Source organism: Biomphalaria glabrata, chromosome 5 (assembly GCF_947242115.1).
Source record: "Biomphalaria glabrata chromosome 5, xgBioGlab47.1, whole genome shotgun sequence".
Classification (NCBI taxonomy): Eukaryota; Metazoa; Mollusca; class Gastropoda; family Planorbidae; genus Biomphalaria; species Biomphalaria glabrata.
Genome location: NC_074715.1, coordinates 25,936,608 through 25,957,542, shown reverse-complemented (window position 1 = coordinate 25,957,542; position 20,935 = coordinate 25,936,608). Strand labels below are relative to the sequence as shown.

The 20,935-nt window shown below is 31.1% G+C and overlaps 1 protein-coding gene across 5 annotated transcripts in view; it reads right to left on the bottom strand.

Moving 5' to 3' along the window:
* LOC106065713 (nuclear pore complex protein Nup153-like) overlaps positions 1 to 20,935 on the bottom strand; it is a 28,390-nt gene extending 7,455 nt beyond the window's left edge. For 4 of the 5 annotated variants that reach the window (XR_008777862.1, XR_008777864.1, XR_008777863.1 and 1 more), the window contains exons 1-22: positions 20,732 to 20,935; positions 12,468 to 12,581; positions 12,193 to 12,355; positions 11,970 to 12,086; positions 10,311 to 10,457; positions 10,023 to 10,135; positions 9,507 to 9,623; positions 9,270 to 9,392; positions 8,431 to 8,484; positions 7,974 to 8,036; positions 7,596 to 7,769; positions 7,043 to 7,162; positions 6,633 to 6,848; positions 6,345 to 6,531; positions 5,277 to 5,420; positions 5,047 to 5,097; positions 4,553 to 4,678; positions 1,702 to 1,887; positions 1,434 to 1,580; positions 443 to 1,348; positions 220 to 339; positions 43 to 129 (exon numbers count right to left, since the gene is read on the bottom strand). Coding sequence is in view for 2 of the 5 variants with exons in the window: in XM_056028840.1 (XP_055884815.1) it covers positions 43 to 129; positions 220 to 339; positions 443 to 1,348; positions 1,434 to 1,580; positions 1,702 to 1,887; positions 4,553 to 4,678; positions 5,047 to 5,097; positions 5,277 to 5,420; positions 6,345 to 6,531; positions 6,633 to 6,848; positions 7,043 to 7,162; positions 7,596 to 7,769; positions 7,974 to 8,036; positions 8,431 to 8,484; positions 9,270 to 9,392; positions 9,507 to 9,623; positions 10,023 to 10,135; positions 10,311 to 10,457; positions 11,970 to 12,086; positions 12,193 to 12,355; positions 12,468 to 12,581; positions 20,732 to 20,806 (3,550 nt within the window). In the remaining 3 variants the exon portion in view is untranslated. The remainder of the gene's footprint in view (positions 1 to 42; positions 130 to 219; positions 340 to 442; positions 1,349 to 1,433; positions 1,581 to 1,701; positions 1,888 to 4,552; positions 4,679 to 5,046; positions 5,098 to 5,276; positions 5,421 to 6,344; positions 6,532 to 6,632; positions 6,849 to 7,042; positions 7,163 to 7,595; positions 7,770 to 7,973; positions 8,037 to 8,430; positions 8,485 to 9,269; positions 9,393 to 9,506; positions 9,624 to 10,022; positions 10,136 to 10,310; positions 10,458 to 11,969; positions 12,087 to 12,192; positions 12,356 to 12,467; positions 12,582 to 20,731) is intronic. The other variant, XM_056028841.1, reaches the window with a different exon arrangement.

Here is a 20,935-nt window from a genome sequence, read left to right as displayed (position 1 = left end):
TTGAACTAACATATACATTGTGATTGAAACTTAAATTTTTACCTCCAAAAGTAAACAATCCATTTGTGGCAGTATCATTATTGTTTAATCCAAAGTTGACAGTTTTTTTAGCACTTGGAGCATCCACATCTATTAAGACCAAATGATTAAATATTTGAAAAAAAAATAAATAATTTATTGCATTAACCATACCATCATAAAACATGGCTGAACACTCACCATTCAAATCCACAGAGCGTTTACTGGGCTGTGCCAGTGATACAGAAGAACTTGGATTCAAAGAGATTGTCGACTGTCCAAAAACACCAAACACAGGTGCATTAGTTTGTAAGCCTGATCCTAAATCAAGGAATTTTGATATTATTTGTTTTTTTTTCCATTAAAATGACATACTACCAATGAAAATAGAACAAAATATTTTAAAGTGATTTATATGGCTTACCTAAAGAATTAGCTCCATCTGCAACTTTAGATTGATTTGATGACATAGTAAACCCTCCATTTGATAGGGGTTTACTGCTGCTTATACTGTTCATGCCAAGGCCTGTTGAATTTGACTGTGACGTAGCCACAGTTGCACCAAACTGAAAAAGACTGTTGGAAGATTTTGGTACAGAGTCTACAACCAAAGCTTGAGAAGTGGATAATGCAAAAGTTGGAGCCATTGTAACAGCTAGAGAATTAGCATTTGAGTTGATTTGAGGGTTAGTAGCAATGCCTACAACTGCAGCTGTTGATCTTATTTCCTGAGAAGCACCACTAGATGGGACAACCCCAAACACAGGTCCAGCACTTGCAGTTTTTGAATTGACTTGATTCACTGGTAAACAACCATTTGAGATTGAATGATTCTCTGAAATACATGGTTCATTGAAGGAAACATTTTTAGTTGTCAAGCCAAATTGGACATTTGGTTTGCTAGTAGATGCTGCAGATGATAAGCCAAATACAAATGCACCTCCAGAACTATTTTTAGCTGGTTCTGTTACAATGTTACTGCTCTGTGAACCAGAGCTTCCAAATTTAAATCCACCAGTATCTGGTGCAGTACTTCCAAATTTAAATCCACCGGTATCTGGTGAAGTACTTGAACTTCCAAATTTAAATCCACCAGTCAGTGGTACAGACGATGACACGGTTGAAGCAGAGGAATCTTTGCTTGTGGCTGTTTGACTAAACTGGAAACCTGATGAGGAAGTTGAGAATACAGAAGAAGTTGAAGTGTTTCCAAACTTGAACCCACCTGAACCAACTGTTGTGGCTGTTGTAGTAGGCACATTGAGAACAAAACCTCCTTGGGACGATATTGTAATAGATGAAGTCTTGCTTGGTTCTGTAGTTTTGGAAACTAAAGGATACAAATAAATATTGTGATTACTACTATTTAAACTGATGTAACTTAAGAATAGAAGCCAAAGAAGAAAATTACTGACCAACTCCAGCAGCTTGAAGACCAGGCTTAGGTGAATCACAAGCTAAGCAATTTTCAGCTGCAGCTGGATTCTGTATCATGCACGTATCACATTCCCAATTGCCAGGGGGTTTCTTGAATAAACTACTGAGACTACCAGAACTGATATCTATATGGAACAGCAAATAATTTATATACTTGTTATCAATCAAAATAATTATTGTTTTTAAGTAAAGACAATCCAAAAAAATTCCAAGGTTAACACATTTTAAATTGGACTAGAAACTTACTTGGTGCTGACAATTGATTACTTCCTGTACGAGGGGTTTCACATGCTACACATTTAGATGATTCTGGTTTATTTACAATCAAACAGCCCTGGCATTCCCAAGAGCCTGGAGGTTTCTTAAATTTTGCCATGAGGTCATCACTCGTACTTGGAGGAGAGTTCACTGCAACCGAGGAGCTGGTTGATACTGGAACAAAACAAAATATAACTACATATATGGCTTGAGCAGACTCTTTAAGAGATTTGACACAATCCAAATAACAATGGGGCTCATCAGACAGAACATTTCTGTAATTTTGTTTAAGTAGCTATTATGTACAAGAAATTTGAAAAGCCTCTAACAATCTATACACTTCTTAATAGTATGAGTAATTTTATTTTACTTATGACTGCGCCAAATATACAAACTAAAAACAAATTGTGCATGAAAGACTAAGCATTAATTTGTAGCAACAGCATAAATCACAGAGATAAACATAATGTATTGTATTTAGAACAACAAAAGCAATAAAAGAAATTGACTTTTTACACAGATAATCAAATTGGAGCATGTCTTTCCTCTAAAAAATATAAAAACATATCCTAAAACATTTGTGAAACATATGGACAAAAGGACAATACTTATGACATAGATGTACATATTAGAAGTTATCTCAATCATTTGGGAAAGTCAATGACTTGAATTAATGTTAAAAAGCATATTACGTACTCAATTTTATTAAAAATATTTGAAATTAAAAGTTCTAAATGCACTGATGTTGAAATGGTCAGACAGTAATTGCAATATTTGAACTAAACCATTGTTATTTTTTCAATTAATTTGTCACAGAAAGTTGGAAGGCCTCAAGTAATTTAGATTAGAGACCATCAGGATTTCTCTATTTTAATCTAGCACTAGATAGTAAGCTTGCTGATTATACAATAGCAAACTGTTGCAAAGTGCATTAGTGTGAATGTTCTTGTTAAAAAATTATTGGTTTAATGTATTTCTGTGTGAAGCATCTCGTGTGGTAGTGCTATGTTGCCACTACTAGCTAGCATATTGGGGAGCAATTAGAAAATCTCCCTTGCTAGTACATAGTCTCTCCACAGCAAGTCATATAGAGTACCTCCTCCAGATGACAGAATCTGATGCTGTGAAGCCTCAGGCTAATCTTCAAGGGTCTTGGAGATTTGGCCTCAAGATGTGAGGCAATCACTGCCTGTTGGAGAGCGGACACTTAGCCCACAAACCAAACCCCTAGCAATAGCACCACTTTGTGTGGGAGTAGACCCTAACAGAAAATCTGGTTTTGGAGCCATATAGGTAGGGAGACAGTGGTAAGACCACTTCTCTCTGGCAAACTCATGCAGCCACTTGACCCCAAGTTGTGATGGTATTTCATCCCTTTGGATCCTGTCAGTAAGGAAGAGAAGTGAGTGGTGATGTGTGGGGAGCCCAGCACTTATAAATTTAGAGCCCAGGCTTTCCCACAGCAATGAAGAGGTCACTTCAACTCTTTCATCTTTAGTTACATAAAAGTTGCAAAGGGAAAAGACCCTCTCTCGAGACATAAAATGGTACAGAATAATGTATTTCTCATGTATGATCTTTACATTAGATTTAGAAAAAGTTTCAAGAAAGAAGAAAAGACATTAGAAAACTAAACCATTTCTAATTTTTTTAATTAATTTGTCACAGAAAGTTGGAAGGCCTCAAGTAATTTAGATTATAGGGACCATCAGGATTTCTCTATTTTAATCTAGCACTAGATAGTAAGCTTGCTGATTATACAATAGCAAACTGTTGCAAAGTGCATTTGTGTCTACGTTCTCAAAAAAAGAAAAAGTTATATAAATATTTATGTAAATGTATTTATATAATACAAATTGATTTTTTAAAACCAATAATCCCATAAGTTAATAAAACAAAATTAATTACACATTTAAAGACACACAAGATGAAATCTTGAGCTAATATGATGTTACTAACATCGGATAACTGGCAAAAAAAAAAAAAAAAATTGAAGACACTTTAATGAAATCATATTGATCATCTAAAAAGATTTTGGAAGGAAAGCAAATGAAACAAATTTTTTAAAGTATCGACAATAGGAGATATTTCAAAAGAAAAGGACTTTTTAAATCAACGGTGGTAGCGTCATTCCAGAGAGGAGTTATACTGCACACTTTACTTTTGCTAAGATCGAGAGGAAAAAAAAACACATAATACACGACTTATTTTTTAGATTTTAGTATTTTTCTACAATTTGTTTTACACAATGTAAAAGTATTTTTGTTTAAGAAAGTTGGAAGGCCTCAAGGAATTGGAACCAGAGACCATCAGGATTTTCTTAGTTTTACTCTAGCACTTGATAGTAAGCTTGCTGCTTATACATTACTACAGCAAACTGTTGCAGAGTGCAGTAATATTTTAAAAACTATAGAAATAATACAACTAAAATAAGTTAAATAAGCTATTAATAAACATGGTATTAATCAGTACAAAAAAAAGGATGTTTTAAAATGCGCATTTACATGTTATACTATCAATTTAGAAATTCAAATGTCCATGTTAATGATACTAAAAAATGGCCAAGCTTGATAAACAGAAACTTAAATTATAGATTGGTAAACTTTTTCCATGTTGAAAACCTAAATTTAACATTTACACATGTTTTTGACAGATTTCTAAATTTAGTAAATGTCTATCTATTTTTTAAGTTATTTCTCAAAACTTTTCAAAATAAAATTATACAAAAACCACTCCAGATTGATAGCAGTTTTCCTCTGATATAGATTATTGCACATTATACACTACAGTTAAAAAAGAAATGCTTTAATAAAATGCCAAAAGCAATAACTTAACAAACCTTGGTTAGAGTTAGGTTTTGGGTTATCACATGCTACACATTTAGTGGAATCTGGTTTGTTGGATAACATACAGCTATAACACTCCCATGAACCAGCTGCTTTCTTGAATTTAGACATCAGGTCATCTACCAAAAACAATGCTATTTAGAAGTTGATGGCTTTTTAAAGAACAAATTATGTATTTAAAATCAATTACTTCTTAAGATGCCTTTAGATTCAACAAGTTATTGCATTTTACATAAAATAAATGTATTCAAAACATGGCTTTATCAGAATTCTTCATTAAATATCTTCAGATAAATCAGAAGGTCTCCGAGATAGCATCATTTAAAGCCAAATGAAAGAACTAAATTTAATGAAATTTTAGTGAATTTCTGTGTTATTAATGTTTTATACTATAGAAATATAATTTTTTTTTATTCGCTCAAACAGCTAAGTAAATAAGTTAATCCTTTTGTAATTAATATAAAAAAATAAAAAAAATCATGGTTACCTTCTGTACTGGACTTAGGTGGCACAAAAGAGACAGATGCAACCACTGGACCTAGTAAAGAACAATTATGCTGCTTTTAATTTCTAAAATTAATGAAAACTGTGAATAAGTGACATTATACCAGAGCTGCTTTTAATTTCTAAAATTAATGAAAACTGTGAATAAGTGACATTATACCACAATGATTCATAAAAAAAAATTCACTAAAATATCTACCACCTTTTAGTTACCTTTGCCAAGCACATCCATGACAGAGCCTGTTTTTAAAGAAGCAGCAGGAGCCAAGGAAAATCCACTTTGGGTCACAACATCAGATGCTGCTGAACTATCATTTTCAGGCCATTTGTTATAGGTCTTGAAACTTGAGGATGTTCCTGACAAAACACTTTCTTGTTAATTGATATTGTTACAAAGCTATTGCAGTTCAACTATTTACTAAAGTCAACTTAGTATTAATTACATCCTTTGATGGTGACAAACACTCGAAATTTTAAGTTATCAGAAATACATGTTTAGATTTGTCAACAAATCAAAGATGACTTACTAGTCAACAGAGATGCTTATTTCATGCAATTTGAAAACAACAAAAAAAATCTTTTGAGTACAGTTTATAAAAATTGACTCCCCCCTTTTTTTTAATTATGCTGCTGTAAAAATTACAAATAGCTCTATAATAGTTTTATAGTGCTCATTCTAGCAGTTACAATTTTGTCAAACCTATATGGAACATTCACTTGTTATATTGAGCAGTCTAGCAGTTACAATTTTGTACACAATATCACTACTAAGTTCATTCAGTGCATTATCCTCATCTTAAATTGTAATTGTCGTTTCTTTCCACCCAGCTTGAGTCATACAATTAGTTCACCCCAACTCACTTTTTTCAAACTATACAATAGTCACTCTGTCCAAACTATAAATTTCAAATAAGAGAAAGATCTAGTAACATTTGCATTTGTTAAAATTGTCTAGAGCCTACCTTCAAATTATTTTACATACAAACAAACAAAAAAAAAGCCATAATAAGTCTACAAAATTAGGCAGACTTTAAAATATTTAGACAAAAATTCAATCCTAAATTATCATGTAGGTTCTATGGTACCTGTTGGGCATGATGTACTGAAGGAGAAAACAAAAGAGTGTATGGAAAGAGGGGGTGAATGCAGTCTTTTTTCAACAAATGCTAATCCTGCTGTCATTGTCAACCATACATTTTTTATTCCCATAAAAACAAAACAAAATTCTTTCATTCAGAAGCATACCTTCCATGACAAAGTCAACAGATCAAGTGCACTTACCACCTATGTCTGCCACTTTTGGTCTAGGAGCAGTAGATCCCCAAACTTGAGGAGTGGAAGAAAATGATGTAGAGACAACAGATGAAGCACCTACAGCAGGTTCAGGTGAAGATTTAGAGCCTTCCTCTGCTCCAGCAGCATTGATTTTAACATTTGAAGCATTGATTGGAGAACTAAACTTAAAATTCTGAAACCGAAGCAATTCTCTGGTCAGCCAATTATCAAATAATGATATATCTTGATATAATATCAGGGTTATAAATGATTCTAATGACCATGTTTGAGTACCTTATCAACACTGCCCAACACTAAACTACTGCCAGGATTCCTATTCTCTTGTATTGGTGTGGAAAATGTAAACTTTAAATGTGCTAACTTGTCTGTTGTTGGAATGCTTGATGGTGGTACTGAATGGGATTTTACACCCACAGAATGAAGAGGTATAGGATTGAGATTGGTTATTGGTAAAGTAAAATCTGTGCGCAAGTTAGGAACTTCAACAACCTAGTAAAAAGAAAAACCAAAAAGAATCAGCATCCTTAACTAATTAGAAAAATAATGCATAATGTACTATTATCATAGAAGGTTGAGAATTATCTTTAAACATCCAAAGATCAAGTAAACTGACTTTTTATGCTTTTTATTTAGGCTTAATAGCCAGATAGTTTTACTGTAAACTTCATGATATTAATAATTACCTCATCATCTTCCTTTCCTCTAGATATGTGTTGTGAAAACTTTTTCTCTTTTATCTTACCAGTTGATGAAGGTACATTTTTTACAGCCACTTCAGAAGTTAATTTGCTTAGTGAAGGTTCCTAAAAAAAAATAAATAAAAAAAAAAAAACAGAAAAAATACATAAGGCTATTTACATTCCCATTAAATACAATCAGTAAAAGGTATATTCCAGGGCACAAGAAATAATATTTTTTTGGCTACAAGACAAGAACTACATTTTCTTAAAATACAAAAATAAACAATGGTTTTGAAGTTGTTAAGTTTTTCATCTCTGTAAAATAGAACAAATGAAATTTCAAGCTCCTGCAATTTACAAAATAAAGAAAGATTAGCCCAAGTGTAGGTATTTGAATAATATGTAGAAAAAAAAAAGGTCAAAGACAGAGTTAAAGCCACAACTATACTCTTAACCATATAAACCTGAAAATCAATTTATTGATGACAAACAAAAACTTTTGAATGAATATAAATTGGTACAAAGTGTAATTTAATAATAATTTTTTTTTTTTTACCAATGATGTAGGTAGCCTAGAGGTCTCTGTCTCACAAACCTCAACAGGCTCTCCTAGATCCTGAGCCAGAGAGCTCTGTCTCTTATCCAAAATGCTGTGTTTGCTTCTATTTTTAACTATAACAGCTTGAGATATAGATTGGTGTTGACTTTTTGGGGCACCAAAATTAGGAATCTGACAATAATTGACAAAATAAGAACTGTTAATACCTGTTTTTTGTAGAATTAAGAGAGAGGAGTTGTTAAATATGTAGCAAAAATAATATTTAATGCTTCATCAGCGGTTCAGACATTATAAAAATATCATCATTTGTAAGTCTGATAAATACTTTTCTTCATCTTATGAAGCACCATGGATGGGACGGAAAATAAAACATACCTGCAAAGGTCTGGTACTGGATCTACCAGGAGTTAGAAAACTAGCTCTTCTGTAAGAGGAGGGCTAAAAAAACAAAACAAACCTTTTTGATAGGCCACGCCAATACTATGTCAATGTAAAGTAAATAATAAAAAAAAATACACAAGTTGCTTGATACACTCTACAATTACAATCAGCAGATGAAAAAGACAAATTGTCTAGACTGATCATAGTGAGTTAGTGGATACCATTACTTTTATATATTTATTTTATTGGACTATTATTTAAAAAGATTTACTGGTTAGAAACACATTGGATAAAAAAATTGTAATACTTTTTTTTTAACCATTTTATTGTAAATATTAATGTCCCCATGCTATGCTATTATTACACATAAAAATAAAGTAATATATCAAATATATTTATAATTATTGAATTATGGCAATGGCTAAATTAGAAATTAAAAAAAAAAACTTACTGTAAAAGACAAGACAGAATCGTTAGCATCTGCTCTGGGAATTTTTTTGACATCCTAAGATAAAGGTTAAAAAAAAAAAAGCTTAGTATCTTTATCAAATTTAAGATCAGTTCTTCAGTTCCATTTAGATAACTCTGTCAAAGAAAAACAAGATTACAAAGAGAGTTAGTGTTATCACACAAACTTGGTGGCCCCCATCAAATTCACCAATGGACGAGAAATATATTCAAGATATAGTCTTGTTTTGATCGTTTAAAGAAATTGTAAAAATTTGGTGTTATTTTTCACATAAAAGCAAATAGTGCAACACGTCTTTGATAAGACTCTTCAGGAATAAGTAGAGTAGCATTAAGTGATCACCTAAGATCAGCATTGAAACCTCCTGATACCGTGTCTAGATATGGAACTAGTCTAGAAATCTAGTTCTAGCCTAGATCACAATTCTAGCTTTAGTCTTAATTTTAGTTCTAGATTTTAGTTGTATAGATTCTATTTCTATCTAAATATATATCTTGATAAAGAACTAGTCTAGAGATTCAGAGATCTAGCCTAGATGTAGATCTAGATCTAGACTAGATCCAGAATATAGAATATATCTAGAATCTAGATGAGATTGTGTAATTGTGTAAGAGTGGCGATTTTAATAACACACTTGATGTTTTTATTTACCAGGATATTGTACTTTTCTTTTTTATCTGATCTATATCACAAGATTTCCATACCTTTTTTTGTGTATATTGTGTCACTTCAGGATGCCAAAGGAACTATATTAATATTGTATTTCATAATAGCTTTCATATGAAAATTAGACTGGTATATTAAAAAAAGAATAATCTTACCCCAAGTGGTGTAGACATTTTCTCTAATGTTTCAAGGATTCTTTGGGCAGTTGCACTAGTGGTAGCATTCAAAGTCTGGTTCAGAGGACTAGCTTTTACTTGTTTTCTTAAGGGTAATGAAGACTAATGAAATAAAAAAGGTTATGGTCATTATCATATGCTTCAGCTAGGAATGTTTTTCTTTCTTAGAAAAAAAAAAAAAACATCACGCACAGAAAGGAAGGGGGAACATCTAACCTTATATGGTGATGAAGAGATTTGACTTTTGCGCTCTCCAGCAGCACCTCCATAGCGAGTCTTACCAGAATAGAAGGATGATTCATGCAAACTAGATCCAAGAAGTGATGTGTTGCTCTGAAAATACAGATTCATTTTAATTAAAACAATTAATTAGCAAGACCACAAATAATATATATATATATATATATATATATATATATATATATATATGAAAGAACATTGCCTATTGAAGCTATTTTTTTCTATCGATACTCAGGCTAAGACAGTCAAATAAATTGTATGGATTTGTATGTAAAATGTAAGCTATCTTAAAAACACCTCAAAGTACAAGTACCACACTCATCTTTCGCCATAAAAAAAAAGTTGCAAGATATATATATAGGAAGTGATTGACACATTTTTACTTTATATGGCATTTCAAAAATTCATGCCAGTCTTTATTTAATTTTTAAAGTCAAGAGGATACAAGTTAGATTTAGCAAAACACACAAAACTGAATTGAACTTTATTTACCTCATTGAGGGTACCAAACAATGATGCATTAAAAGAAGGCTTTTCTGTAACTGGTGCAATGAAGGGTTTACCATGTCTAACACTTTCAGGACTCCACAGTCTTTGCCTTTTAGCTGAAAATAAATGGGCACCATCTATTTAGGTATGGTTGTGATTTGATGATTTCTTTCAATAAGTAGAAGTACATCAGAAGTTCAGACATTTCTAAGCGTTTCTTCACCAGCATGCTAGTTAAAACCATTCATCATGTTCAGTTATAAACATTGAAGTAATATAACCTCCTTGTACCTGATTCAGAAGCTCTACTTGCTGCTCCAGTTAAGACCATGATGGATCGAATCGGAGTTTCTACTACTTCCATTGAATCTTTGTCAATAGAATCTAAAGGCATGGAATAGTTTTTTTCATTTGAATTTGAAAACATTTGTGAGATTTCTGCACATAGAAAGAAACAAAAAAATAAAAATAATATGTAAGAACATTGTCAAAATACAAATTTTAAAAAATTATATAGAATCATTTTATTTAATATTTTCTTTTAATTAATTTTGTATTACATAATAATTACACTGCATAAGATTTACTGCACACATGCACTATTGTTTGTACATATAGATGAGAGGAGAAAGCTTTTTACAGATGGTTTATATCCAGGCAGTCTGAGCATTCTATAATATATAACTGCTTTACTGATATCGTAACAACTTCTCTCTCAAACAACTATGAAGAATAAATGTGTTTGAAAATCAAAACATGCTTGAGTTTGGGAAATACTTCAAAAATATGAGTAACACTTCTGTTAATTTCACTGATTATTCCATTTTGTACAGGAGAAACTTTTAATTAAAGTTTGCACATGAAGTCCACCAAAAATGCTTTGAAAAGCAAATAAGAGAAAGCTGCTGAATCTCTGCTGGGTTCTAAAGCAAGACAACAAAGAACAACCAGATGAGGAGCAATGCTCAGAGGAAGAGAATCTTAAGCAAAAAAATTGCATATTGAGGCTTCATGACTCTTTTTTATGCTGATACAAGTTGTTTACAAGAAGTGGATCTCTAACACACTTGGGTTTTTAAAGCATTAGTAATGATTAGTTATTAGTTATATAAAGAAAAAAACTTTAATATACATCTATATTTCTCACTATAGCTCTAAATCTAGATCTACTTAAATCTAATAACTTGGATCTACATCTCTAGATCCAATATATTATTATTAGATCTATATTCTATCAGACTTATACTCAGTAACTCACTATAGTCATGTAAAGTAAGCATACATCTACATAATATAGCTCTAGATGGCCGGTAGGTCTACTAGATCTAGATCTTATAATAATAGATCTAGATGTCTAAATATAATCCCATTTGAACTCATGGAAGTCGGTAGGTAGGGTTCAAATTAGAAAAATCTAGGGCCACTAGGGGCCATCGTATCAACAGAGTAAAAATTAATATCGCATACTCCAAATAGCGACCGGGCATCATGACATGATACTCTGATACTTATCTGAACTTTTCAAAAGCTAGCAAGCAGAAATTGAAGTCTAGTTGCTCTAGATCTAGATTAAAAGTATTCAAATTAAAGAAACTAGATATCTTATCTAGAATATATATATATCTAGTCACTCTAATCTAGACCGAGATTTAGACTTATAAGACAATACGGTAACATGAGATTTAAAAAAAAATAGACAGGATGCGCATGTTCCAAAAAAAAAAAATCAAAAATCTTATTTCGCATTCTTCCGAAATGGGAAAAATAATAAAATCGTTTTTTTTTCATAAAAAAAAATGTCAAGGAAAAATTTCGGATTTTTTCGCAACATAATAGTATCAGAAGAAATTTTCGGAAAATTCCCATCACTGATATATATATATGTATTTTTCATTTAATTTTAAATAGTTTTAACAAAGGGGTTATAAACCTTACAAAATGTATTCTTACGTGAGCTTGAAGATGACTCCACAGAATTGGATTGTTTCCAGACATCTCCTTGATATAATGTAGCAATGTTAACATTTGGAGGAGGTGGTTCATATGAGGCATTAGGATACAACTCTCCTAAAATAGAAAAAAAAAAAGCGAGCTGTCCCTAAAAAGTGGCTTAACAAATTTACCAGGCCAACAGGATACAAATTTTCTACTATGCAGACATAGTGATAATTACCATGTATCTTTTGACCTTCTCTATTAAGCTTCGGAAATGTAACAATTCCTGAATCATCAAGATCTTGTGCTGCTATAAAGTCTGAAGAGTCACTACTCCTACCAGGTCTAGAGTGGTCAACAAAGTTAGAGGCAGCAGAACTAGCATTACTCAACGATGAGTTCTGTAAAAGAATGAATGAACTGTTTTATTATATGAATGAAATACTATAATAAAGTGTAAATCAAAATGATACCTTGTTAATTAAAGCTAAGTGACATGTCTTTTAAAGTTACCTGTTTATCACTTTTCGTTTCACCACTTGTACTAATAGGAGATGATGATGATACAGACAACCATGAAGGAAGAAGTAAGTCTTTGACTGAATTCTTCAATTTACCCAGGAGAGACTGATCAAAAGGGGAAAAAAATATGAATGGTTTAACTATTTATTTATTTTAATAGTTATTTTACCCTTTTCACAGCACTAAGTCTTTTAAAAATATTTTATATTTTAACAAATAATGTTCAATTTAATGATTCAATCAATTTTAATTGGACAAGACAGAAAAAAAAAAAAAACTATCAAAAGTCCTTAGAAAGTAGCAAACTAGCTTATTATGTTGCATTTTTTAAATATAAATGCTGATATATCATCTGTTGGTATAATAAACAAAATAATAATATACAACCTCAAATATAACAACATGAAAACTATTTGTGTGAAAACTTTTTAATGTAGAATAAAACTGAGGACTCTAAGACTGAATGCTGCACATAGGTCTTCAGAATCTGTTGTTTTAAACAAACATCTAAGTAGTCGTAATTCCTCCAAAAAGAAATAGTTTTAGTAAACTTCATAAAGCAGTGGTTCATTTAATAATTTTCTGTTTGTATGTTTATGTTAAAAATTATAAAAAAATAGAATTTTCAGATTTTTATCAATTTTTATTACCATTATAAACTCAAATTTATACTGACACTAAATATTGTAATGTGATGATATATTTTAACTATGACTAGGTTAAAATTATAGTATAGAAGCCTATTTCCTTGAATAGTTTGTAACTAATGACTTCATCAGAATTCTTTAGAAATATCCTCAAAGCATATCAACTCAGAAGGTCTCCGAGAAAAACATCATTTGAAGTCAAAAGAATAAATTAAAGATACAATGTGGCCAAAATATTAATATCTCATAGAGAAGAGAGATAGTGGAAAAGAAGTAATAAATTTAACCCTTCAATCCTAGAGAACTAATTAAGGCTGTAACCCAAACAGATGATTTTTTAAATTGCCTTTTTACCTATCTTCTTACTCTAACCTTTCTTTCACACGTGCAGGAGGTTTGAGACATTGTAATCATTTAAGGAAAAAAAGAACACAAAATAAATCACACTAGGTTTACACCTCAGATTGCTAATAAACAATAATATTTGGTAACTATTATTGATGAAACTAAAAGACCAAGGTGTGTATTTCAAGTGATGCAGCATTTTGTTATTAGATAATTTTTACAACCCACTTTTAATTGATTATAGGCAAGGAGTTCTCATCTAGTAGATGAAATGCTAAGAATGAAGCAATATTCTGCTCTGAGCTGCAAGTCTATGTAAACCTAGCACTAGTTCTAGAGCAAAAAACAACAACAAACAAACAAAACTAAGTAAACCTAGCCTAGAATCTAAATTCAATGCATAAGCCTCTCTCACTAGTCTAGATCTAATTGAAGACTGAAAGTCAAGCTGTTCCATTTTTGCATCAAATAAATATGCTTGATAATTAGAATTGTAGTGTTGGTACGTAGATCTAAGATCAAATGTCTATGTAATACTACAGTGTATTTTGTTTAAATTTTATCTTTGATTATATGATTAATCATGGCGCCAAGTTATTTAGATATTATACTATTCTAGAAATATTAAAGCATAGTATAAATTTGATTAAATTTAATGCATCTAGATCTACTCAAATCTCATTTGAAAAATAAAAAAGGCCTTGCACTTCATGTGACCTATTTATTGTCTGATTTGTCTCAGGATTCGAAAACCTCTAAATCTAAATATTTAGCTAGATCTAGTATAAGTAAAAAAAAAAAAATGCACTAGAGAAAAAAAAAAGATGAAGAATGTCGCCTTTGAATTCATTTCATATCTTTGAAAGAAAATATTGAATGTACAAAGAAGCTTGACCTCAACCAAATCATTGTCCCAGACCAGCTCGGCGACCCTTTTACTATTCCCAACTATGTGGCTATCCCCAACAGTAAAATTATTTTTGTTTATAAACATAAGTAACTGTGCTTTTGCGATTGGTAGCTAGGTGAAAAAATAACCAGAAGTGCGGAAGAAAAACGACCCGATAATTTAGAGATCGCATTTTTGATGTTTTTTTTTACATAGGCGGCACTTGGAAATTTATTACACTCTTGAATGAAATGTGAGAAGTTTTAAAGTTGTGTTATCAATTACTTTAGACAATGGCCTAATCAATGCTTAATGAGGATTTTTTTAAAAAGTTAATTAAGTTTTTTTTTACTTATCATGAAAATACCACTATTTTGTTTTCACCAATACAGAAGTTAGGATAGAGAACAAAAGTTAATTTTTTTTTTCATATTAGATATCATGCCTGGCCATAATTCTACCAAGTTTTATCGCTGTAAGTCTTACGTGGCGCTTACAAAGTGGAAAATGCCATTTAACAAATAAAATAATGGCCATGGACAGTTTTGGTTAGTCTATACTATATAGAAAAATTTTGTGAACAAAATTAAAAACATGTCAGGCTTTGTAAAGCCTTAAATTCTGCATATATTCCAATAGTTTTTGTGTACTAAACACCTTTGCGCGAAATGTGACGAATTTTTAAGCGCACTTGAAAAAAAATTTTTCAGACGATTTTGATTCCATTTTAAAAATATTTTGTTACTTTTTGAAATCACAACGCCTCCATTTTGTCCACACCTTTCTGGGTCACTGACATTTCTTGAAGCTCAAGACCCAATAATTTATTTATTTCCTTCAATATTTACATTCTAAACAAGTTCATAAATATAAATGAAATCAGCTTTGTGAGCCAGAAATTTATTAATACTAGATCTACTATTTAATTTCTTATTTAATAAGTAGATCTATTGTCAACGAAACTCAATCCCAACTTTAAAACTTTTGAGCTGGAGGTGTGTCTCATCGGCTTAGCCAGCGACAAGCTCTCCTCTCTCTTGTTCCATGTCAACTAATGTTAGGTCAAAACGCAACAAAAAAATTCCTAACTTTCTAACTGTTAAACATACAGTCATATTTATACACCATTGGAAAGTTCTGTTAAAGTATTTTAATGATGTACTAACGAAAAATTGTTTTTTGAAATATAATTTTTTTATTTCACATCCCTACTATTGGTATAAAAACTTAATCCAAATGTGAATATCTGATATTTTTTGCTCCCAATATTGACACTGTCATCATGGCTTCCACAACATAAAACAACGCTATGACATGGCACCCCTGTAATAATGCAGTGAATACCAAGTCACATAGGTGTGACTGGCAACACTATTGCATACTCCTTGGCCCACCAGGGAGGGCAAATTCCACTCACTGTACAGGATGCAAGTTTTCATCATGCTATGGCTATAATTCAAAAAACAAATGGAAAAGTAGTTTGAGTGCTGGGACAAGTCCCAAAAAGCCTGTGGAGTCTGGGAGCGCATGAGGCGCCCTGACCGCACTTCCCTATGGTGGAGGCTGTCCAGGTCTGAGCAAGCTATTCTAGCACAGTGCAGGACAGGCCAATGTCCTGTTGGCTCATATTTCTCACGGCTATGGCCAAATTTCGATTCACTGTGCCCCCGCTGCGGGGAAGAAGAGGAAACCGTGCGGCATGCCTCATATTCTGTTTGACTGCCCTAGACTTGCTGATCTCCATCTCGACAGGTCTGGGAAACCAAAAATTCTCTACCTGTATGGCAACATTTATGCACTATGTAAGACAGCAGGGTTTCTGTCCAGGGCTTTTGCAAGAGAGGATTTGAGCCTCTCAAGCCCTCACTCAAATGGAGTTTGATGATGATGATGATATTTTTTGCTAAAGTTTTATGTTTAAATCACTAAACAATATGTAATTGAGGTATATTCTTGAAATAGATATATATTTCTCAATTTAATTAAATTCCAAATAAATTAAATTTAGGGCACTCGTTTATTACTATTTGGTATCCATCATATTCAATATCGAACATGTTGCATTTGATCCTTGTCCCTTGTAATGACATTTTTCATAGCTTCTTGTAATTTTTGTGGCTGTGTTATCATTATTAATAATCGTTGACTAAAAATCATACAGTAAGTTTCGATGACTTCCGGTAACTTTTTCAGTAGTAGAGGTTGAAATCTAGACAAGACATACTAGAGAGTGCCACCTGACGTCACCTGTGCAAACATCATCAATATATTAATAATATTTTCTTCTTTTCCAAAAATTAACTTTCTGTTTTACATTGCGTGCTGCAGTCATTTCATTTGGTTTGCAAAAAAGAAACTAGTCTTTTAAATCGCCATCATTTATAAAAAAATAATTTATATACCTAAACGTTTCTCTAAATTACATAATTTCTGTCAATAATCCAAATTTCATCAAATTTAAAAAGAATTCATTTGACTCATTTTTAAAGCCGAGAGGGAAAAGAGGATTGCTGAGCCTAGTCAAGTGACCAACTATTGACATCACGAATGCCCAATTTTATTATTTGAATTAGATCTAGAGTCTAGATCTAGATTCTATATCTAGGTCTAGATGATGATGGAGATCTATCTAATCTAGTATTTCATCTGGATAATAAAGATTAATTATTAAATTAATTTATTATTAGTACTATTATTAAAGTATTATTAATCTAAAATGATAATCTAAATTATAACTAAGTCCACTACAAATTACAAAAAAACTTTAGATTCTACTCAGACTCTAGACCTAGTGGACTCTTCATATTCTAGAATTCTAGATCTTCTAGTAGGTATGGGAGAATCCCGAAAATGCGAATAAAAAAAATGGCATGAAAAGTTGAGATCGTTTTTTTCATAATTTTTTACATAGGCTTGGGTTTGAAATCGATTATGCTTTTAATATAAAAGATGCGCACTTGGTGTGAATGGTTTTATGTTCCTTAGATATTCAGTAACATTATTTGTTCAGTTTTTTTTTTTTTTTAACTCTCAGTATTTAGCAAAATATAGATAAAAATCGACCTCATTTAAAAATCTTATATAAGCTGTCCTATAAGATATAACTTAAAAAAGAAAGGTTTTTCTAATAGATACATTATGGTTCTGTATGTGTACCAAATTTCATTGTTGTATTCCATACTCTAGTCACAATAACCATGAGTCAGCATGAGGTACCTACTTAGTTGTTTTTTTTACTAATGCCATATAGTTGATTAGTACTGTTACCATTCCCAGGTAATTTTTTGTATGAAAATTTTTTTACATTACTTAAATTTTTTTTTTTTGTATGATTGGTAAACATATTAGGCAGGTTTCTGCTAAGTTTCAGATAGCTAATCTTTACTCTAATTATTTTATTAGCGTTTTTGTCAACCCACTGTGTCATGAAAATGAGCCTAAGTCCCGCCAAGTTACGGCGGCCATTTTGAAAATCTTAAGATGCACAGAAACATTTAAACTGTGGTTGTGTGATTTATTCTTACACTGGATTAATCTTTAGAATGAAATTCAAGTAGATCTAGTCCTTTCATATGAAAGTAGATCTATATCTACTAATTTAGACCAATAATTAGATCTAGATTTATCTTCTACACTCTTTATTAGTCTAGATCTAGCTAGACTAGACCTAGACCTAGAGAGCTTAACTAACTGAAACTCGTAAATAAAAATAAAAGTGACCTGTACAAGCACAAGCTTCCAATTGCTCTTCTAAAGTTCTACTAATTGAAATCTTTTCTGCTACTAGATTCTATATCTAGTCATTATATAATATAATAATAAATAGTTTTAGATATGTATATAATATATTTCTATATATTAAGAGAAAGATAGAGTATCATAGAGTAATATATAAAAATATATAGATCTATAATATTATTAATTATATATATAGACGTCTAATATATATATATTAGAGAGAGAGATCTACTTAGGCTGACTTAGCCTTGGCCTTAGCATTTTAAATATAAATAAATATAATTTTCAGCAAATTGAATCAGTCAAATCTTATTGAAACTTGAATTGTTAATGATTGTTCTCAGTCTTATCTCATAAAATATGGACATTAACTTCAAAAAAAAAAAAAAGATGATTACATCCTACACCTGTCCCAAGGTCAATCTGTCATGACATTAATCAATGACTTGAACTCTGCCAAGTCATTGGTTTTCCTGGCTGATTCAGGCAACCCATTCTATGCTCAAATAGCTCTTGGCCTATTGAAGAAGGAGCATTTGTACTTATTTGTCCTAGCATATATGAAACAAGGAATGTACCTTTATGCAACACCCATTAGGTTTTTTTTTTAAAGTTAATTAACACACAAGTTATATTATGACCTTTTTTAATAGAGAAAATATAGCTTTATTTAACTGTGTCCTTTTTTAAAAAAAATTTTGACTGTAAGAAAGAGCTTTTAACATTCAATAATTTTCCAATAATTATTACACTTTTAAACTAACAACATGCATACATACACTCAGGGCAGGATTTAAATAATGGAAGCCCCCTATACTTTTTTAAAAATCTGTAATAGAAAATCCACTTACAGAAGATATTAATTATATCTAAAAGCATGCCATATTTTAAAAGAAAGAAATAGAGTGATAGTAAATTTAATCTCATATTCCCATTAAAAAAAAAATTTCAGTTAAGTTTTTATGTATATATATATATATATATATATATATATATATATATATATATATAACATGCACACACACACACTATATACATATATATATCATTTATGCATATATAATAAAGCTTGTCTTCGAGTCTGAAGATTATTGAAGAATGCAGTATTTCCCGTGGCTATGCAGCCTCAGCTGTGACATACATATTTTGCCACACCCAGAGTTAGCATAACCGTTGTCTGCCGGTGGTCGTTAAGATTTTTAAGATTTTTTTTGCACTTGTCCTCGGCAGCAGATTCTCTTTTGGTCTCAAATGTATTTAAGATAAAAACTGCTAATTTCTGCCTTTTCTGAAAAGGGTTTCACTCCCTTTCTAACATATAAGACTTAATTAATTAAGTAGTAGTTATTTACTAACTAATTGGTTAATTTTTGGATTGATTTGTGCATTATCATCAACTATGAACAATCATGCAAAATTTCAACTTGATCCGAAAATAGGAAGTGGGAGAAAAAATATATCAAAACGGAATGAGAGAATTAAATCCATATAACATCTCAAACAAAATAATTAATCAAAAATTATTAATTAACTAATTGGTTAATTTTTTTTATTCATTTATGTTGTGTCAGGTTCAATGAATAATTGTGCAAAGTTTCATCTTGATCTGACAAAGGGAAATGGGAGAAAAAATATTTTCTAACTTTTTTCCAGAGAGACATACAGAGTGAGTTGATACAAGCTTTGTAAAAATAGAGTGTATTATAAATATATATTTACAAAAAATGTTTACTTAAAAAAATTGAAACGCTGAGTTACATCTTTAAAACTTAAAAATCTAGATTCCTAAAAATATAATTTTAAAAGTGAAAACACGTCAAAAAAATATATTTTCTTCTAATTATTGGACCTCTTAAAATAATTTTATATCATCGAGAAAAGGAGAACTAATTACAACTAATTCTTTGCTGATTTACTATCAAAAATTTGATTTCAACAAAATAAAATAAACTTTTATTACAAAAATTAAAGGTAATAATGTCATGTTAAGTAAAGTAAGAAAAAAAGAAATTATGTAAAGAAATTGTATAAAACAATAGCATTCTCTTATTAAGCACATCCTAAGCTTTCATTCGATATATTATTTATAACTGTATGATAAAAATTAGCGAAATAGTACGCATTTAAAATAAATTAAAATTTTCAGAAAATTCAACCTCATGTTGTCCATTGACTTCAATGTTAAGCGAAAACGCGTAAAAAAAAATGTATTTTTTTCATGGATAGTCCTATAACAATAATTTATATATCATTGGAAAGCTCAGATAGAGTGCTTTTAATAGTTTGGTATCAACAATTTTTTTTTTATAAAAAAAAAAAAATTGTCACATACCTACTTCTAGTGCCCGGTACTCGTAGTCACGGTAGTGGTCTCTTCTCTAGTCTAGTTCAGAGTAACCTAGTTCAGATCTTATTTATTATTATATCCTATCTAGATTCTAGACTCTTAGGTCAAATCTATCTGAAGAAACTAAATTAAGATTTTCAACACTAGAATCTAAACCTAGACTATCTACACTCTAGTAATGTGACGAACTTTTCAACAAGACAAATCTCATTCTCACGTGTGATCGATTTTAAGTCAGTCAACACTGCCTTGCTTTTTACCGACTTCTCCAAGCTAGTTTAGCACTTACCGTATCTCTATCGTACGGTTTACTTTGCGTTGGATTTCTTTTTGATTTAATTTTTCCACCCCCTTCGCTGGCCATTGTTGATGAATACTTGAATAATTAGGCGTATTATGAGTAAATTTATTTGTCCTATCCTTTTAGTTTTTGTCGACACATTTTGATGAATGTACCAAGAAAGATGGCGGTAATACAAGTATACTACGATTG